The sequence below is a fragment of the Nerophis lumbriciformis genome, linkage group LG13 (genome assembly GCF_033978685.3).
Source record: "Nerophis lumbriciformis linkage group LG13, RoL_Nlum_v2.1, whole genome shotgun sequence".
Classification (NCBI taxonomy): domain Eukaryota; kingdom Metazoa; phylum Chordata; class Actinopteri; order Syngnathiformes; family Syngnathidae; genus Nerophis; species Nerophis lumbriciformis.
In genome coordinates this window covers 43,710,030-43,729,919 of record NC_084560.2, presented here as the reverse complement: position 1 = coordinate 43,729,919, position 19,890 = coordinate 43,710,030, and the positions used below count along the sequence as shown (strand labels likewise).

General features: G+C 47.6%; 1 protein-coding gene across 5 annotated transcripts in view; it reads right to left on the bottom strand.

Moving 5' to 3' along the window:
* nalcn (sodium leak channel, non-selective) overlaps positions 1-19,890 on the bottom strand; it is a 333,104-nt gene that overhangs the window by 278,374 nt on the left and 34,840 nt on the right. For all 5 annotated transcript variants that reach the window (XM_061970749.2, XM_061970750.2, XM_072914538.1 and 2 more), the window contains 3 exons: positions 17,591-17,674; positions 17,317-17,456; positions 17,085-17,213 (listed from right to left, as the gene is read on the bottom strand). In XM_061970749.2, coding sequence (XP_061826733.1) covers positions 17,085-17,213; positions 17,317-17,456; positions 17,591-17,674 — 353 coding nt within the window. The remainder of the gene's footprint in view (positions 1-17,084; positions 17,214-17,316; positions 17,457-17,590; positions 17,675-19,890) is intronic.

The following is a 19,890-nucleotide window of genomic DNA, read 5'->3' as shown; positions in this document are numbered from 1 at the left end:
TCCGGGAGGGTTGGCAAGTATGAAGTACAGGTTAGAATTAATTTATAATTTTATCAACCGCAGCTACCCCAGTGGCAGTAGCACTTGTGCAGCCCCAGGTCATGATATTACCCTCACCATGCTTCACAGTCCTGGTCGTACCCAGCCATCGCCCATAGTTGGCTGGGATAGACACCATTTTACCCGTGACCCAAATGAGGACACGCGGTAAATAAAATGGGTAAATGTTTGGATACCCACAGAGGTGATTCCAAGATAGGCACTGATAAAATGTAATACCTTCAAAATTGGCTGCCCAGACATTCATTCAACCTATCCATTGAAGAAATCAGAGATCAAAAAGCGATTCACCCCATCAGAAAGACGTCACAGTTAAACTAGATGAGGCTAATTAAACATGTTGTGATGATAATAAGCCGTGTGTCCTATCAAAGAAACTAAGCTTTCTTGATGGCAAAACAGGAGACAGATGAAGTCCCAATGAAGACATCAGAAATAATTATGGTAATAATAGTCCTGTGAGTCAGATGGAAAAACAAGCACAGTCCCGTGATGAGGAATGATTCATGTGATTTGATGAAACCAGAACTGTGTTGTTACAGATTTGCATAATTGGACGTACAGCGTATTTGTCACTGCTGTATACCTTAGCTGACATTTGTGTTTGTTTATGCTTCAAATAAGAGATGTTTATACAATTAGTGGGATTTCCTTAAAGGGGAACATTATCACCAGACCTATGTAAGCGTCAATATATACCTTGATGTTGCAGAAAAAAAGACCATATATTTTTTTAACCGATTTCCGAACTCTAAATGGGTGAATTTTGGCGAATTAAACACCTTTCTAATATTCGCTCTCGGACTTGTGACGTCACATCGGGAAGCAATCCGCCATTTTCTCAAACACCGAGTCAAATCAGCTCTGTTATTTTCCGTTTTTTTCGACTGTTTTCCGTACCTTGGAGACATCATGCCTCGTCGGTGTGTTGTCGGAGGGTGTAACAACACGAACAGGGACAGATTCAAGTTGCACCAGTGGCCCAAAGATGCGAAAGTGGCAAGAAATTGGACGTTTGTTCCGCACACTTTACCGAAGAAAGCTATGCTACGACAGAGATGGCAAGAATGTGTGGATATCCTGCGACACTCAAAGCAGATGCATTTCCAACCATAAAGTCAAAGAAATCTGCCGCCAGACCCCCATTGAATCTGCCGGAGTGTGTGAGCAATTCAGGGACAAAGGACCTCGGTAGCACGGCAAGCAATAGCGGCAGTTTGTTCCCGCAGACGAGCGAGCTAAACACCCTGGATGTCTTGGCTCACACCGTCCCTTATGCCACCGAAGATGATCAAGAGAAAAATATCGACCCTAGCTTCCCTGGCCTGCTGACATGAGGGTATGTCTACAGAATATATTAATTGATGAAAATTGGGCTGTCTGCACTCTCCAAGTGCATGTTGTTGCCAAATGTATTTCATATGCTGTAAACCTAGTTCATAGTTGTTAGTTTCCTTTAATGCCAAACAAACACATACCAATCGTTGGTTAGAAGGCGATCGCCGAATTCGTCCTCGTTTTCTCCCGTGTCGCTGGCTGTCGTGTCGTTTTCGTCGGTTTCGCTTGCATACGGTTCAAACCGATATGGCTCAATAGCTTCAGTTTCTTCTTCAATTTCGTTTTCGCTACCTGCCTCCACACTACAACCATCCGTTTCAATACATTCGTAATCTGTTGAATCGCTTAAGCCGCTGAAATCCGAGTCTGAATCCGAGCTAATGTCGCTATAGCTTGCTGTTCTTTCCGCCATGTTTGTTTGTGTTGGCTTCACTATGTGACGTCACAGGAAAATGGACGGGTGGTAGAGATGCGCGGTTTGCGGGCACAACTGCGGAGTCCGCGGATTAACCCACTATGTGACGTCACAAGAAAATGGACGGGTGGTTAAAATCAGGCACTTTGAAGCTTTTTTTAGGGATATTGCGTGATGGGTAAAATTTTGAAAAAAACTTTGAAAAATAAAATAAGCCACTGGGAACTGATTTTTAATGGTTTTAACAATTCTGAAATCTCCTATTTCTGGGGCTGAGGTTGCTGAGGTAGTTAAAAAGCTCCTCGGTGGCAAGGCCCCGGGGGTGGATGAGATCCGCCCGGAGTTCCTTAAGGCTCTGGATGCTGTAGGGCTGTCTTGGTTGACAAGACTCTGCAGCATCGCGTGGACATCGGGGGCAGTACCACTGGATTGGCAGACCGGGGTGGTGGTTCCTCTCTTTAAAAAGGGGAACCGGAGGGTGTGTTCTAACTATCGTGGGATCACACTCCTCAGCCTTCCCGGTAAGGTCTATTCAGGTGTACTGGAGAGGAGGCTATGCCGGATAGTCGAACCTCGGATTCAGGAGGAACAGTGTGGTTTTCGTCCTGGTCGTGGAACTGTGGACCAGCTCTATACTCTCGGCAGGGTCCTTGAGGGTGCATGGGAGTTTGCCCAACCAGTCTACATGTGCTTTGTGGACTTGGAGAAGGCATTCGACCGTGTCCCTCGGGAAGTCCTGTGGGGAGTGCTCAGAGAGTATGGGGTTTCGGACTGTCTGATTGTGGCGGTCCGCTCCCTGTATGATCAGTGTCAGAGCTTGGTTCGCATTGCCGGCAGTAAGTCGGACACGTTTCCGGTGAGGGTTGGACTCCGCCAAGGCTGCCCTTTGTCACCAATTCTGTTCATAACTTTTATGGACAGAATTTCTAGGCGCAGTCAAGGCGTTGAGGGGATCCGGTTTGGTGGCTGCAGGATTAGGTCTCTGCTTTTTGCAGATGATTTGGTCCTGATGGCTTCATCTGGCCAGGATCTTCAGCTCTCACTGGATCGGTTCACAGCTGAGTGTGAAGCGACTGGAATGAGAATCAGCACCTCCAAGTCCGAGTCCATGGTTCTCGCCCGGAAAAGGGTGGAGTGCCATCTCCGGGTTGGGGAGGAGATTTTGCCCCAAGTGGAGGAGTTCAAGTACCTCGGAGTCTTGTTCACAAGTGAGGGAAGAGTGGATCGTGAGATCGACAGGCGGATCGGTGCGGCGTCTTCAGTAATGCGGACGCTGTATCGATCCGTTGTGGTGAAGAAAGAGCTGAGCCGGAAGGCAAAGCTCTCAATTTACCGGTCGATCTACGTTCCCATCCTCACCTATGGTCATGAGCTTTGGGTTATGACCGAAAGGACAAGATCACGGGTACAAGCGGCCGAAATGAGTTTCCTCCGCCGGGTGGCGGGGCTCTCCCTTAGAGATAGGGTGAGAAGCTCTGTCATTCGGGGGGAGCTCAAAGTAAAGCCGCTGCTCCTCCACATCGAGAGGAGCCAGATGAGGTGGTTCGGGCATCTGGTCAGGATGCCACCCGAGCGCCTCCCTAAGGAGGTGTTTAGGGCATGTCCGACCGGTAGGAGGCCACGAGGAAGACCCAGGACACGTTGGGAAGACTATGTCTCCCGGCTGGCCTGGGAACGCCTCGGGATCCCCCGGGAGGAGCTGGACGAAGTGGCTGGGGAGAGGGAAGTCTGGGCTTCCCTGCTTAGGCTGCTGCCCCCGCGACCCGACCTCGGATAAGCGGAAGAAGATGGATGGATGGATGGATGGATGGAACAATTCTGAAATTGTGATAATGTTCCCCTTTAAATAGTGGCACTGGGGGTGGAGCTTAACATGCTGATGTTTTGTATTGATCAATCAACAGTTGTTACTTCCGCCTTGCAATAAGAAATGTTCTCCTGTACTTTTATATTGATTCAAATGAACACTTTATAATAGGGATTTTATTATTTTACATTGTGCCTCATTCCACAGAGTGACATCATGATAACACATGTGGTTGCGTCCGAGATCTAGTTTAACAGAGCCACACAATTCTAGGTGTTGTCGGAGTTAGATATTTACATATATCCGAATTTAAGTTGTACTTCTTTCATTTCTTAGTCATATTTGAAAACAGCTCGTGTTTTCCATTTTTTCTCTTGATGCTCTGTCAGCAAGTAAACTGTGTGTGTTAACCTTGAGTTCTTTGGAATGTATTATGACTAGGGAGACGTTGTGCTTGTATTATGGCTAGGGAGGGGGAAGGAAAGAGGGGTTTTTGGCGTTGGGAAGACAGACCATTTTGGGAGGCGCAATGGAATGTTCTAGGGTTAGACTGGTCTCAAAATGTATATTGGCAAAGCTTTGAAAATATACAACAAAATACCTATTCTGTCTCTGGTGGTTTTTCAACTCAGCTTTAAGTGTCGTAAAGAGCTTGGGAGCGAATTGTGACTTGAATTCCCTGGGAGGAACAACTGGTCCAAAACGCAACAGTGTCCTTGACGAAAAAGGGAAGAGATGTTGGGAGCATCTCACTGCAACGTCCTTACTGGGGGAGTTATCAACAGCAACCTTGCCAAGGCCGGTGAGAAGGAGCCGAAATATAGATAAGGATTGTTTTTGTTAGGGCGAGCAGATGCATTTTAATAGATTGTCTACTCAATTGTCCGTTCCAGTCCTCTTATTAATTTTGCCTTGCAGAGTGGAAAGCTTCTCTTTCGATTTAGTTAAAAATGAGTCTGAGTTCCTACAGCCCTGTCTATCCCATCAATCATTATCTAGTGCAGCTTTTGGGTACTTTAAATGGCAGCCATCATCTTCCAAATTTGTCGATACACCAGAGCAATGCACAATCCAAACTGAATAGGTGTCGATGACCTCGACGGAAATAATCGCCAGGCACACGACCCTCCACTTCTCCCAAGAGTCCATCGTGTATTCAGCAACAAACGTTTCATCAGGACAGACAGGTTCCTACCAACCAGAGTTTCTTGTTGAGAAGATCTTGCCAATTTTGTTGAAAGGCCAATTGTTCAATTCCATTGTTTAGATTTTGGAGAGCAGTGCAAAAAGAGGCTCGTAAAACTTAAGACAAGACGTGATGAGACAAAGAAGCAAGAGCAGGGAAGATAAGGGAGAGCGAAGGGAAGCGTCCGTCTTCATTGAGAGCCAGAGAGAAGTCTTACATTTTTGTTTTTCTTCTGACAGCTTAGTTTGTCTATAAAAAAGGGTTTTATAACACCTCTAGCTTTGCGTGCTTCTTGGGGACTCTACAAATTAAGAGAAACTGAAGTCCTGTTAAAAAAAAGAGGATTTAAAGATGTTTACGTTTCGAATCACACATTTTCGTTGTGGCTTGTGCAGCCCTTTGAAACACTTGTGATTAAGGGCTGTATAAATAAACTTTGATTGATTTTATTGGGGAGTGCTCAGAGAATATGGGGTTTCGGACTGTCTGATTGTGGCGGTCCGCTCCCTGTATGATCAGTGTCAGAGCTTGGTCTGCATTGCCGGCAGTAAGTCGGACACGTTTCCAGTGAGGGTTGGACTCCGCCAAGGCTGCCCTTTGTCACCGATTCTGTTCATAACTTTTATGGACAGAATTTCTAGGCGCCGTCAAGGCGTTGAGGGGATCTGGTTTGGTGGCTGCAGGATTAGGTCTCTGCTTTTTGCAGATGATGTGGTCCTGATGGCTTCATCCAGCCAGGGTCTTCAGCTCTCACTGGATCGGTTCGCAGCTGAGTGTGAAGCGACTGGGATGAGAATCAGCACCTCCAAGTCCGAGTCCATGGTTCTCGCCCGGAAAAGGGTGGAGTGCCATCTCCGGGTTGGGGAGGAGATCTTGCCCCAAGTGGAGGAGTTCAAGTACCTCGAAGTCTTGTTCACGAGTGAGGGAAGAGTGGATCGTGAGATCGACAGGCGGATCGGTGCGGCGTCTTCAGTAATGCGGACGCTGTATCGATCCGTTGTGGTGAAGAAGGAGCTGAGCCGGAAGGCAAAGCTCTCAATTTACCGGTCGATCTACGTTCCCATCCTCACCTATGGTCATGAGCTTTGGGTTATGACCGAAAGGACAAGATCACGGGTACAAGCGGCCGAAATGAGTTTCCTCCGCCGGGTGGCGGGGCTCTCCCTTAGAGATAGGGTGAGAAGCTCTGTCATCCGGGGGGAGCTCAAAGTAAAGCCGCTGCTCCTCCACATGGAGAGGAGCCAGATGAGGTGGTTCGGGCATCTGGTCAGGATGCCACCCGAGCGCCTCCCTAGAGAGTTGTTTAGGGCACGTCCGACCGGTAGGAGGCCACGAGGAAGACCCAGGACACGTTGGGAAGACTATGTTTCCCGGCTGGCCTGGGAACGCCTCGGGATCCCCCGGGAGGAGCTGGACGAAGTGGCTGGGGAGAGGGAAGTCTGGGCTTCCCTGCTTAGGCTGCTGCCCCCGCGACCCGACCTTGGATAAGCGGAAGAAGATGGATGGATGGATGGATGATTTTATTGTGTAATTTCTTGGGCACATTTTTTTTTATTGTGTATAGTTTTGTGTTTTTTTTTTTTTTTTAACATACTTGACTGCCTTACTGCCATCTATTTGCTGCTGATTGCTTACATTTTGAACTGTTTGTCTCTTTGCGCTGTGGGAGGGAGCTCCCCACCCATCTCGTTGTTGCTGTGCACTGAGACAATAAAGGCTATTCTTCTATTATTATTCTTCTGTTGTGCTGCTATGATATTATGCTATTTGTGTTAGAGGTGTCTCAATACAACTTTGTCACTACCTATACAAGACTGATGTTGGATTCTGTAGTATTCGCCAATAACGATATTGTTCCAATTCCATACCAGTACAAATCATACATACTTTTATCATTTTGTGGTGTGGATTGTTAGAAAAGCCTTCATAAGTGAAATTAATAAATACAAAAAAAACACAATGGTGGGTATGTAAACACTAACTTACGGTATTATCAACCATCTGGAACGGACTTATGCTTTCTAAGTTCAAGTTTGTTTTTGGTGACAACTGGTGGTCACAATAATTCATTACAATAAGCTCATGACATTTGTTACTTGGGACTTTCGTATATGTTTTTGCCTTGGAGATTTTGTATCTGTCAGTAATGACAAATGTATTTTAGACTACAATATTGTTCCTTTGAGAAAACTTTTGACATATGTCTAGCTTGAGTGATATTGTGTGCTTAGTAGAGATGCGCGGATAGGCAATTATTTCATCCGCAACCGCATCACAAAAGTCGTCAACCATCCGTATCCACCCGAACTAACATTTAATCAAAAACCGCACCCGCCCGCACCCGCCCGTTGTTATATATCTAATATAGACGATGCAAGGCATTAGTGAGGTTATAAAGCTTTTGCCTGTTAAAGAAAGGAGACTGATCCAATGCAGCAGAGACATTCAATGCGTGCCACGCTGTCACGGCCCAGACGCACACCAGTGCGCAATCATCTGGGAGCCGCGCTGAGCGCACCTCCAAGCGCGTGGAGGTGCGATGTCCCTCGCACCCGCGGCGGCTCCACCCGGGCTCGCGCCCGAGGCTTCAGCGCGCACCGCGGAGGCCATCCTACTCGTCGCGGCCTAGCCCTCGCGGCTCTCGCTGCCGGCGACGGCCGGGTATGGGCCCGACGCTCCAGCGCCATCCATTTTCAGGGCTAGTTGATTCGGCAGGTGGGTTGTTACACACTCCTTAGCGGGTTCCGACTTCCATGGCCACCGTCCTGCTGTCTATATCAACCAACACCTTTTCTGGGGTCTGATGAGCGTCGGCATCGGGCGCCTTAACCCGGCGTTCGGTTCATCCCGCAGCGCCAGTTCTGCTTACCAAAAGTGGCCCACTCGGCTCACCAGGGTGAGCCCCACCCCCTTCGTGAGCGCACTACGCGCGGAGTGACCCCTGTTACGCGCCCCCGGCAACGGGGGTGGCGGGCAGGTAAGCTGCGCGGGCGGAGCGCGCGGAGTGACCCATGTTACGAGCCCCCGGCAACGGGGGTGGCGGGCAGGTAAGCTGCTTACCTGCTGCGCGTGACGCCGGCCGCGGCGAAGGCGGGCGAGGCGGGGTGTCGGTGCGGTGGGCGCGGTGGTGACCCTGGACGTGCGTCGGACCCTTCTCGCGGATCACCTCAGCTACGGCTCCCGGTGGGGCCCTCTCGGGGGAAGGGGCCTCGGTCCCGGACCCCGGCGAGGCGTCCCTTCTCCGCTCCGTAAAAGTGTCCATCTCTTTTTTTTTTTCTTCTTCTGTTGTGGCATATGCTGCAGGTGCCTGCTCGTTTTTCGTATGTGGGTAACAACATTTAACTATGTATATATATTTCCGAATTGGTTTAACTGCCACCCGCCTGAATCTATTTAAAATCTAATTTTTTTTTATTTCAACCGCCTGACCCGACCCGCGGATAAAATCTTTTTTTTATTTATTTCAACCGCCCTACCCGCGGATAATCCGCGGACTCCGCGGTTGTGTCCGCAAACCGCGCATCTCTAGTGCTTAGCTGTTGTGTAGCCGCTAGGTGTTAATAGCCTGTAGATGACCATGTTAACATTTTGTAAATCATGTCACTAATGTACAAGACAAGACCGAACTTGACTGCTTATTGGAGGACATTTAGATGTTAACTGGGTGTCCAGCTTTGTAAGTAAAAGTGCTGAAGGACTGCTTGTATCGGAGCGCTTTTGTCTGAGATTGTAGATAGAAGCAATCTGATAATGTTTTTCTTTGGTGAAATCAGACCAACACCGTGTATGGCGAGGATGGTGTTCTGCTGACCTCGACTGCGGATGTTGTGGATCGGTGGAGGGAATACTTCGAAGACCTCCTCAATCCCACCAACACGTCTTCCTATGAGGAAGCAGTGCCTGGGGAGTCTGTGGTGGGCTCTCCTATTTCTGGGGCTGAGGTTGCTGAGGTTGTTAAAAAGCTCCTCGGTGGCAAGGCCCCGGGGGTGGATGAGATCCGCCCGGAGTTCCTTAAGGCTCTGGATGCTGTGGGGCTGTCTTGGTTGACAAGACTCTGCAGCATCGCGTGGACATCGGGGGCGGTACCTCTGGATTGGCAGACCGGGGTGGTGGTTCCTCTCTTTAAGAAGGGGAACCGGAGGGTGTGTTCTAACTATCGTGGGATCACACTCCTCAGCCTTCCCGGTAAGGTCTATTCGGGTGTACTGGAGAAGAGGCTACGCCGGATAGTCGAACCTCGGATTCAGGAGGAACAGTGTGGTTTTCGTCCTGGTCGTGGAACTGTGGACCAGCTCTATACTCTCGGCAGGGTCCTTGAGGGTGCATGGGAGTTTGCCCAACCAGTCTACATGTGTTTTGTGGACTTGGAGAAGGCATTCGACCGTGTCTCTCGGGAAGTCCTGTGGGGAGTGCTCAGGGAGTATGGGGTATCGGACTGTCTGATTGTGGCAGTCCGCTCCCTGTATGATCAGTGCCAGAGCTTGGTCCGCATTGCCGGCAGTAAGTCGGACACGTTTCCAGTGAGGGTTGGACTCCGCCAAGGCTGCCCTTTGTCACCCATTCTGTTCATAACTTTTATGGACAGAATTTCTAGGCGCAGTCAAGGCGTTGAGGGGATCTGGTTTGGTGGCTGCAGGATTAGGTCTCTGCTTTTTGCAGATGATGTGGTCCTGATGGCTTCATCTGGCTAGGATCTTCAGGTCTCGCTGGATCGGTTCGCAGCCGAGTGTGAAGCGACTGGGATGAGAATCAGCACCTCCAAGTCCGAGTCCATGGTTCTCGCCCGGAAAAGGGTGGAGTGCCATCTCCGGGTTGGGGAGGTGATCTTGCCCCAAGTGGAGGAGTTCAAGTACCTCGGAGTCTTGTTCACGAGTGAGGGAAGAGTGGATCGTGAGATCGACAGGCGGATCGGTGCGGCGTCTTCAGTAATGCGGACGCTGTATCGATCCGTTGTGGTGAAGAAGGAGCTGAGCCGGAAGGCAAAGCTCTCAATTTACCGGTCGATCTACGTTCCCGTCCTCACCTATGGTCATGAGCTTTGGGTTATGACCGAAAGGACAAGATCAAGGGTACAAGCGGCCCAAATGAGTTTCCTCCGCCGGGTGGCGGGTCTCTCCCTTAGAGATAGGGTGAGAAGCTCTGTCAATCGGGGGGAGCTCAAAGTAAAGCCGCTGCTCCTCCACATCGAGAGGAGCCAGATGAGGTGGTTCGGGCATCTGGTCAGGATGCCACCCGAACGCCTCCCTAGGGAGGTGTTTAGGGCACGTCCGACCGGTAGGAGGCCGCGGGGAAGACCCAGGACACGTTGGGAAGACTATGTCTCCCGGCTGGCCTGGGAACGCCTCGGGGTCCCACAGGAAGAGCTGGACGAAGTGGCTGGGGAGAGGGAAGTCTGGGCTTCCGTGCTTAGGCTGCTGCCCCCGCGACCCGACCTCGGATAAGCGGAAGAAGATGGATGGATGGATGGAAATCAGACCAATATTCAATATCAAAATCCGATCGAAACACGGAAACAACCCATGTGTTGGTCACACCTTTATATTTCCCTTTTTGTCAATAATCTCTAAGCATCCGTGTGATGGCAGAAACGTGTTATTATTGTTTCCTTTATTTCATTATTTGTTCTTGTTCTGTATCACTGTATTTTGTGTAAGAGTTCAACATTTGGCAAAATTATTGACAAACATTTGTATTTCCTGTTATCTTAAATCCCTTGTGGTATCGTATGGAACGCCTTTTTGTCCATGATCTCTATGTTAGAGAGGCTCGAAATTTGGCAAAAATATTGACAAGAATTTGTATTTCCTGTTAATATTGTCAGGTATGTTATCTTAAATTACTTGTGGTATCGTATGTACCGCCTTTTTGTCCATGATCTCTATGTTAGAGGGGCTCGACATATGGCGAAAATATTGACAAGAATTTGTATTTCCTGTTAATATTGTAGCAACCCTGGTGCGGTTGTGGTTTTTAAAAACTCATCACACAACGCAGAGGAAAATAACACCCGTTAAAATTGGTGCCGTGACGCGGATGTGTCAATGTTAGTAAACCTCATCACCAAGTGGGCTTTTAGCTCGGTAGCTGGAACGTTCGTCTTTCAAGTCCCGTGTGGAACAGAAAAATTAGGGACTGAACCAGGTAGGGTACAGTGATGGCAATGCTTACGGTGCTAGTGCAGCCTTCTGCAATGCTGACCTCCCATCAGCAACAAATCCTCAGTAGAAACTCCCCAATCAATTGCTGGGATGTTACTAACGTCACGCGTGGTAGTCAAGCTAGCTCTGTTTTCAATGGGTACTTGGCGGCATTTAGCCTTTCTCCAAGAAAACAATGCCCTATGCTTGTGATGTTTTCGGGTAAACATTTTATTAGAGTTCTTCGACATTGTAATTAAAAAGGGAGGACGAGTGCAAGATTTTACGAAACGACAAGAAAAGCCTGCAGCACACACTCCAGTCCAAGGGAGCAGAGTCAAAGAACGCATGAGTTTGCAGGAATCACTCCATTGAAGGTTTGTTTGATATACTTTTAACGTTTGTTAAGTCCCATTAAAGCAATATCCTGATCCATCCATCCATCCATCTTCTTCCGCTTATCCGAGGTCGGGTCGCGGGGGCAGCAGCTTAAGCAGGGAAGCCCAGACTTTCCTCTCCCCAGCCACTTCGTCCAGCTCCTCCCGGGGGATCCCGAGGCGTTCCCAGGCCAGCCGGGAGACATAGTCTTCCCAACGTGTCCTGGGTCTTCCCCGTGGCCTCCTACCGGTTGGACGTGCCCTAAACACCTCCCGAGGGAGGCGTTCGGGTGGCATCCTGACCAGATGCCCGAACCACCTCATCTGGCTCCTCTTGATGTGGAGGAGCAGTGGCTTTACTTTGAGCTCCCCCCGGATGGCAGAGCTTCTCACCCTATCTCTAAGGGAGAGCCCCGCCACCCGGCGGAGGAAACTCATTTCGGCCGCCTGTACCCGTGATCTTGTCCTTTCGGTCATAACCCAAAGCTCATGACCATAGGTGAGGATGGGAACGTAGATCGACCGGTAAATTGAGAGCTTTGCCTTCCGGCTCAGCTCCTTCTTCACCACAAAGGATCGATACAGCGTCCGCATTACTGAAGATGCCGCACCGATCCGCCTGTCGATCTCACGATCCACTTTTCCCTCACTCGTGAACAAGACTCCTAGGTACTTGAACTCCTCCACTTGGGGCAGGGTCTCCTCCCCAACCTGGAGATGGCACTCCACCCTTTTCCGGGCGAGAACCATGGACTCGGACTTGGAGGTGCTGATTCTCATCCCAGTCGCTTCACACTCGGCTGCGAACCGATCCAGTGAGAGCTGAAGATCCTGGCCAGATGAAGCCATCAGGACCACATCATCTGCAAAAAGCAGAGACCTAATCCTGCAGCCACCAAACCGGATCCCCTCAACGCCTTGACTGCGCCTAGAAATTCTGTCCATAAAAGTTATGAACAGAATCGGTGACAAAGGGCAGCCTTGGCGGAGTCCAACCCTCACTGGAAACGTGTCCGACTTACTGCCGGCAATGCGGACCAAGCTCTGGCACTGAGCATACAGGGAGCGGACTGCCACAATCAGACAGTCCGATACCCCATACTCTCTGAGCACTCCCCACAAGACCTCCCGAGGGACACGGTCGAATGCCTTCTCCAAGTCCACAAAGCACATGTAGACTGGTTGGGCAAACTCCCATGCACCCTCAAGGACCCTGCCGAGAGTATAGAGCTGGTCCACAGTTCCACGACCAGGACGAAAACCACACTGTTCCTCCTGAATCCGAGGTTCGACTTTCCGGCGTAGCCTCCTCTCCAGTACACCTGAATAGACCTTACCGGGAAGGCTTCCTATCCTGATATTATTTGTATTTCTTAAACACATGTTTGCTTCGAGCGTTTCGAAAAGCACCAACTCGGTAAGTCTAAGTAAAAGAAAGCAAATGTCAGCAAAACCTAAAAGAGTTTTAAGCTTTTACCAAAGGCAGCAATAATAAATTAATATTTCAGCAAATACACAATATTGACATCTTTTGCTATATTTTGATAAAGACAGCGAAAAACAAGCTATCTGTAAACGGCTCGTGCAACAGCAACAAACATCAGTAGACGCGAATTCATAACATGAAATAGAACCTTACCCGAGCAAAAACGATGCATATTTATTCCGAAGAGTCTTGATACAAATTTCCTTGACCCGGCCACACACAAAGAAGTTGTAGGCCTCCATGATTTTCCAAGTTTCCACCTGTTTTGTTGTGTAGAATGGCGTCTGGAGCACAATAGTTCGATATGTCTAAGAACGGGACCAACAAAATCTACTTTTTGATCAACTATAGGTTTCTATTCCATTGCATAGTCTGATTTTTTCGAATGCTCGTAGCTGCTTTTTACAGGTAGATTTAAGCCTCTTTTGTACTCAAGATAGCTTGTGTGCTGCTTGCTGTACTTAGCTTGGATGACCACCACTGGTTTTCACTTCCGGGAAGAAATCAAGTGTTGGAATACAAGCAATTCATGGTGTAGCGTACCATATGGTTGTCATGTGAACTGACCCAAACTGTTACACTAGGTGTAAATGTAACTCTAATAGAAAAAGTAATTTTCATTGTCTGTGTTTAAGTTGCTGATGCACCCAGCAAAAAATCAAGGTAGGGTATCCAGTAGAGCGGAAGCTACTATTTGAGGATTCTTACTGCAAACGTACCAGTGACGTGCAGTCACTAGAGGAAAGAAAAAAAATGTAAAAATATTTTTTTTTAATTAAATTGTTATATGTATCCAGTGATTATACTATAAAGTTATTTTCCATTTAACTTCACCAGTTTTCGATTATTTTTATTCAAAATCGCTGAATTTTCACATTTGCCGTTCAAATACTGAGAAGAGACGGTGCGGTGATCAGCAGCCAGTTGAGGCACGTCACTCAGTTGTGCCTCACCATGGATTGCGGACTCGGCTAACTGCTGGTCTGCTGTGCAGTGAGACCGTATTGCTATATGAACTATATTATACATTTCCATAGTTTAGTTAGCTGAGGTATATAATGTACAGTGTATTTTGTCAACAACTGTATGTGTGTAACCTATTTCTTGTGCTGAGCGATCATAAAACGGCTGCATAAGACGCACTGGCTGAGGCTCCAGTAATCCCGCCTCCTGCACCCCCGCCGTAGAATTGTTATATCAACTAAAGCCCACACTTAAACTTTCCACGTGCAAGATTGAATCTATTTAAAAAAGAAGCCAAAAAGTGCAAAAACAATAATGTTCGTGTTGGAGGAGTTGTGAATGACTGCAGGGCCACAACATTAGGTACACCTGCAGACTGCAGGTGTACCTAATTCACAACTCCTCCAACACAAACATTATAGTTTTTGCACTTTTTGGCTTCTTATTAAATAACTTTTGTAACCTATTTTTTGTGGGCTTTCCTCTTTGTGATGTTAAGTTCCTGTTGTGCGCTGTTATACAGTATATGCCTTGAGCTCTTATTTTGAAGGCGCTAAGAGCGGAAGTGATGACATGTTGGAGTGGAGCGGAAGTTTTTGAAAGAAGGTAAATAAAGTGGTCCTCGTGTAAACTGCAGCCTCCGTGTTTGTTATTTTGTAGTTTCATACAGTATAAACCCTCGGTTACACTTTTTTAAATAGATTCAATCTTGCACGTGGAAAGTTTAAGTGAGGGCTTTAGTTGATATAACACTCCCGTCAGGGGTTGCATTAATCCAGCACAACAGTGGCGAATGGACTTCATTTATAAGTAAAGGTAAGACCATAATAACGTTTTTTTTTATTAAATGTGCTTTTTTGTGTGCTACAGTTTGCATGTGTAAAGTTAAAGTTAAGTTAAAGTACCAATGATTGTCACACACACACTAGGTGTAATGAAATGTGTCCTCTGCATTTGACCCATCCCTTGATCACCCCCTGGGAGGTGAGGGGAGCAGTGGGCAGCGGCCGGCGCCGCGCCCGGGAATAATTTTTGGTGATTTAACCCCCAATTCCAAGCCTTGATGCGGAGTGCCAAGCAGGGAAGAATGCTGGTATGAGCTTTTAAACATAACCCGTTAACTGCTGCCAATCAAATGGTGAATAAGATACTCTTTAGGGTTCATATGTTTGTAAATCTGACTGTGATGAAGTCAGTGCCTCACCAGCCATCAACCTCACCGCACGTCACTGAAACGTACTAAGGGGTTAAATAAGGAGTGCAGAAACTCTGATACCCAGAAGATGAAACCCTCCTTTTGTTAACACACCTCAAACCATTTTCATCTCATTTCCCCTTGTCTTTTTATTCCAATTTCCATCATATCCTCTGCATGTGTGCAACGGTGCATAGCATGTGACTTTGGGTCATGAACAGACACATCTGTTCTCCTCTTGACATATCAGACATGCTACTTTTAGATCTGTGAAACTGCAGCGTATGAGAGGTGTAAATGTGAGAAGGTCCCGAGGTTTCTACTCCGGTGTGTAAAGTTCAACGTGTGCAGTGTTCCCAGGGAGTGGTAGCACAAACAGGTACTGTAGATAGATGGGTTAGCGGGTGAGGATGAATGAGCCAGCATCTAAAGGGTGCAGACTGGCAAACATGCAATTAATGATAACGCGTGTTGTTAATGGTAAATACAATGCAGGAGTGAGTGTCTGGGATTTTTCATGATGACCACACTCATTCTAATCATGCTGTACTTAATTGCTCTTTAATTTAAATTTAATTGTATAGCAGCACTCAGGCTCTGGATGCTGTGGGGCTGTCTTGGTTGACAAGACTCTGCAGCATCGTGTGGACATCGGGGGCGCGGTACCACTGGATTGGCAGACCGGGGTGGTGGTTCCTCTCTTTAAGAAGGGGAACCGGAGGGTGTGTTCAAACTATCGTGGGATCACACTCCTCAGCCTACCCGGTAAGGTCTATTCAGGTGTACTGGAGAGGAGGCTACGCCGGATAGTCGAACTTCGGATTCAGGAGGAACAGTGTGGTTTTCGTCCTGGTCGTGGAACAGCTCTATACTCTGGGGAGGGTGCATGGGAGTTTGCCCAACCAGTCTACATGTGTTTTGTGGACTTGGAGAAGGCATTCGACCGTGTCCCTCGGGAAGTCTTGTGGGGAGTGCTCAGAGAGTATGGGGTATCGGACTGTCTGATTGTGGCAGTCCGCTCCCTGTATGATCAGTGCCAGAGCTTGGTCCGCATTGCCGGTAGTAAGTCGGACACGTTTCCAGTGAGGGTTGGACTCCGCCAAGGCTGCCCTTTGTCACCGATTCTGTTCATAACTTTTATGGACAGAATTTCTAGGCGCAGTCAAGGCGTTGAGGGGATCTGGTTTGGTGGCTGCAGGATTAGGTCTCTGCTTTTTGCAGATGATGTGGTCCTGATGGCTTCATCTGGCCAGGATCTTCAGCTCTCACTGGATCGGTTCGCAGCTGAGTGTGAAGCGACTGGGATTGAGAATCAGCACCTCCAAGTCCGAGTCCATGGTTCTTGCCCGGAAAAGGGTGGAGTGCCATCTCCGGGTTGGGGAGGAGATCTTGCCCAAAGTGGAGGAGTTCAAGTACCTCGGAGTCTTGTTCACGAGTGAGGGAAGAGTGGATCGTGAGATCGACAGGCGGATCGGTGCGGCGTCTTCAGTAATGCGGACGCTGTATCGATCCGTTGTGGTGAAGAAGGAGCTGAGCCGGAAGGCAAAGCTCTCAATTTACCGGTCGATCTACGTTCCCATCCTCACCTATGCTCATGAGCTTTGTGTTATGACCGAAAGGACAAGATCACGGGTACAAGCGGCCGAAATGAGTTTCCTCCGCCGGGTGGCGGGGCTCTCCCTTAGAGATAGGGTGAGAAGCTCTGCCATCCGGGAGGAGCTCAAAGTAAAGCCGCTGCTCCTCCACATGGAGAGGAGCCAGATGAGGTGGTTCGGGCATCTGGTCAGGATGCCACCCGAACGCCTCCCTAGGGAGGTGTTTAGGTCACGTCCGACCGGGAGGAGGCCGCGGGGAAGACCCAGGACACGTTGGGAAGACTATGTCTCCCGGCTGGTCTGGGAATGCCTCGGGGTCCCACAGGAAGAGCTGGACGAAGTGGCTGGGGAAAGGGAAGTCTGGGCTTCCCTGCTTAGGCTGCTGCCCCCGCGACCCGACCTCGGATAAGCGGAAGAAGATGGATGGATGGATGGATGTATAGCAGCACAATGAGGCGTGTTGGGGGTTGGCTGGTTAGCCACTAAAGCAACAATCGGATGTAGATAAAAAAAATGTTGAGTTACCCTTTCTGTGTGTCATTGGTAACGCAGTGATGGTTGAACGTTCCAAACATTTGAACACCCAGAATTCCATAGAGCAGGAGAAAAAACAGCAAAAAGATAGACACACTCCAGATCTGCTCCCCGGAGCGCCTGTCAGCAAGAAGAAATAACACAAACACATTATAGTGGCCTACTTCCTCATGCGCGTTCCATTTTGTTAAGAAAAATGCAATCAGTTGCCACAATGTCGTACTTCAAAATGTTGGTGATGCGGGAGCGAGGAAGCTCGAAGCGGAAGTAGATCCTGAAGGCCCGGATCATAATGAGCGCTCTGGGGATTCTCAGCATCCCCCATGGAGACATCTGATCCACCAGCTCCGCTATTTCAAACACCTCAAAACAAAGAGAGGCGGGATGGTTGAAGCCGTAACATGCCTTAAGTAAAGCTGCATAAGCAAGTTTAGGGGTTGTATAAACAAACAAAAAAAAAAACAAGCGCAGTAAAAATAATAAATGTCGCAATCTACCTGCAACACCAGGGACACCCAGATGAAAAACACCATGAATCCGTCAAACATGCACCAACGATCTTTCACATAGGAGTTATCCCCCTGTGGGCAGAGGCGAAGAGGAAATGGCAACAGAACAAATCAACAGTTAACACTCGAACAACAAGAATGTAACACTTTTAATGGCATGCAGCAGAGAATTAGACAGCCTACGGCTTTTCTTTGTGCTCCACACACATACACACACACCTGACCACACAGTTTATATACAACAGCAGCATCATAGTGACTTACAATGAGTTAAAAAAAAAACTGTTAAAGCAACCAAGGGCAGGGTCAAAATATGCAAGTAACAATACACACTCTACTTTACTATCAAATATGGCACATTGTGGTTAGTATAATAACTTTGTATCACCGACTTTATTGGTTGAAACACTGATCGACCAGGCTGGACATCTATTGTATTGTGTTAGCACTTAACAATTTTTTTTTTACTTTGGAATGGTAATGAGAAAGGCAATGCTAAAAACAATACACAGTCCCATAACAAAGTATGTGACACTTCATCATCCCTACATGCCAACTGGTTTGGCTTCGGGATATAATCACCACTTAACAGGTGGGCTGTTTCTTCTATAGAACATCTCCTAGCCTGGGCCAATAGTTTCAATTGGGCATGAAAGGCTTCCCAGTCAGCTTCCTGTCACACCTGGGAGTGTTTATTGTGGGAGGAATTCCGATGTCTCTCTTTAGGGTGCGCTTTTCACCCACAGTCACGCTCAAGACACCCAAGTTATAGCCCCAGTCGATACCCATCCCTTCCTGCTCAAGCAAAGACTACAGGCAAGAACGTGACATTCACGGACATCAAATTATTTTTGGAAATTGTGGACGTCGTGTCCTCCGGACCAAAGAGGAAAATAACCATCTGGACTGTTATAGGCGCAAAGTTGAAAAGCCAGCATCTGTGATGGTATGGGGGTGTATTAGTGCCCAAGACATGGGTAACTTACACATCTGTGAAGGCGCCATTAATGCTGAAAGGTACATACAGGTTTTGGAGCAACATATGTTGCCATCCAAGCAAGGTCTTTTTCATGGACGCCCCTGCTTATTTCAGCAAGACAATGCCAAGCCACGTGTTACGAGAGAGTGGCTTTTTTGCAATGTGTTGCTGTCATTAAATTTTACATTAATGATTATTTGCAAAAAAAAATTAAGTGTCTCAGTTCGAACTTTATATATCTTGTTATTGCAGTGTGTTCAATTGAATATAAGTTGAAAATTATTTGCAAATCATTGTACCGTATTTTCCGCACCATAAGGCGCCCTGGGTTATAAGCCGCGCCTTCAATGAACGGCATATTTCAAAACTTTGTCCACCTATAAGCCGCCCCGTGTTATAAGCCGCATCTAACTGCGCTAAAGGGAATGTCAAAAAAACAGTCAGATAGGTCAGTCAAACTTTAATAATATATTAAAAACCAGCGTTCTAACAACTCTGTTCACTCCCAACTTAATGTTGCTCGAACGTTAATGTCACAACACACAAAATAAACATAACGCTCACTTTCTGAAGTTATTCTTCATTCATAAATCCTTCGAATTTTTCTTCAGTGTCTGAATTAACAAGTTGGGCAAATACGGCATCCAAAATGGCCGGCTCCGTCTCGTCGCCTTGAGTTTGAATTCTGCGTTGTACGCGTGTCTCTTAATAGGAGCCATTTTGTGGTCTTTACAGATGTAAACACACAAATGAAATGAAACGTAATATCCGCGCGCTTCTTCTTCTACGGGGGCGGGTGGTTGCTTACAGTAGAAGAAGAAGCGCTTCCTCTTCTGTGGGGGCGGGTGCTTACCTTGGCGGTTGCTTGCCGTAGAAGAAGAAGCGCTTCCTCTTCTACGGGGAAAAAAGATGGCGGCTGTTTACCGTAGTTGCGAGACCTAAACTTTATGAAAATGAATCTTAATATTAATCCATATATAAAGCGCACCGGGTTATAAGCCGCACTGTCAGCTTTTGAGTAAATTTGTGGTTTTTAGGTGCGGCTAATAGTGCGGAAAATACGGTATTCTGTTTTTATTTACCATTTACACAAGGTGCCAACTTCAATGGTTTTGGGTTTTGTACGTGCAGATTGTGGGTATGTTGTTTCTTAAAGGGGAACATTATCACCAGACCTATGTAAGCGTCAATATATACCTTGATGTTGCAGAAAAAAACCCATATATTTTTTTAACCGATTTCCGAACTCTAAATGGGTGAATTTTGGCGAATTAAACGCCTTTCTAATATTCGCTCTCGGAGCGATGAC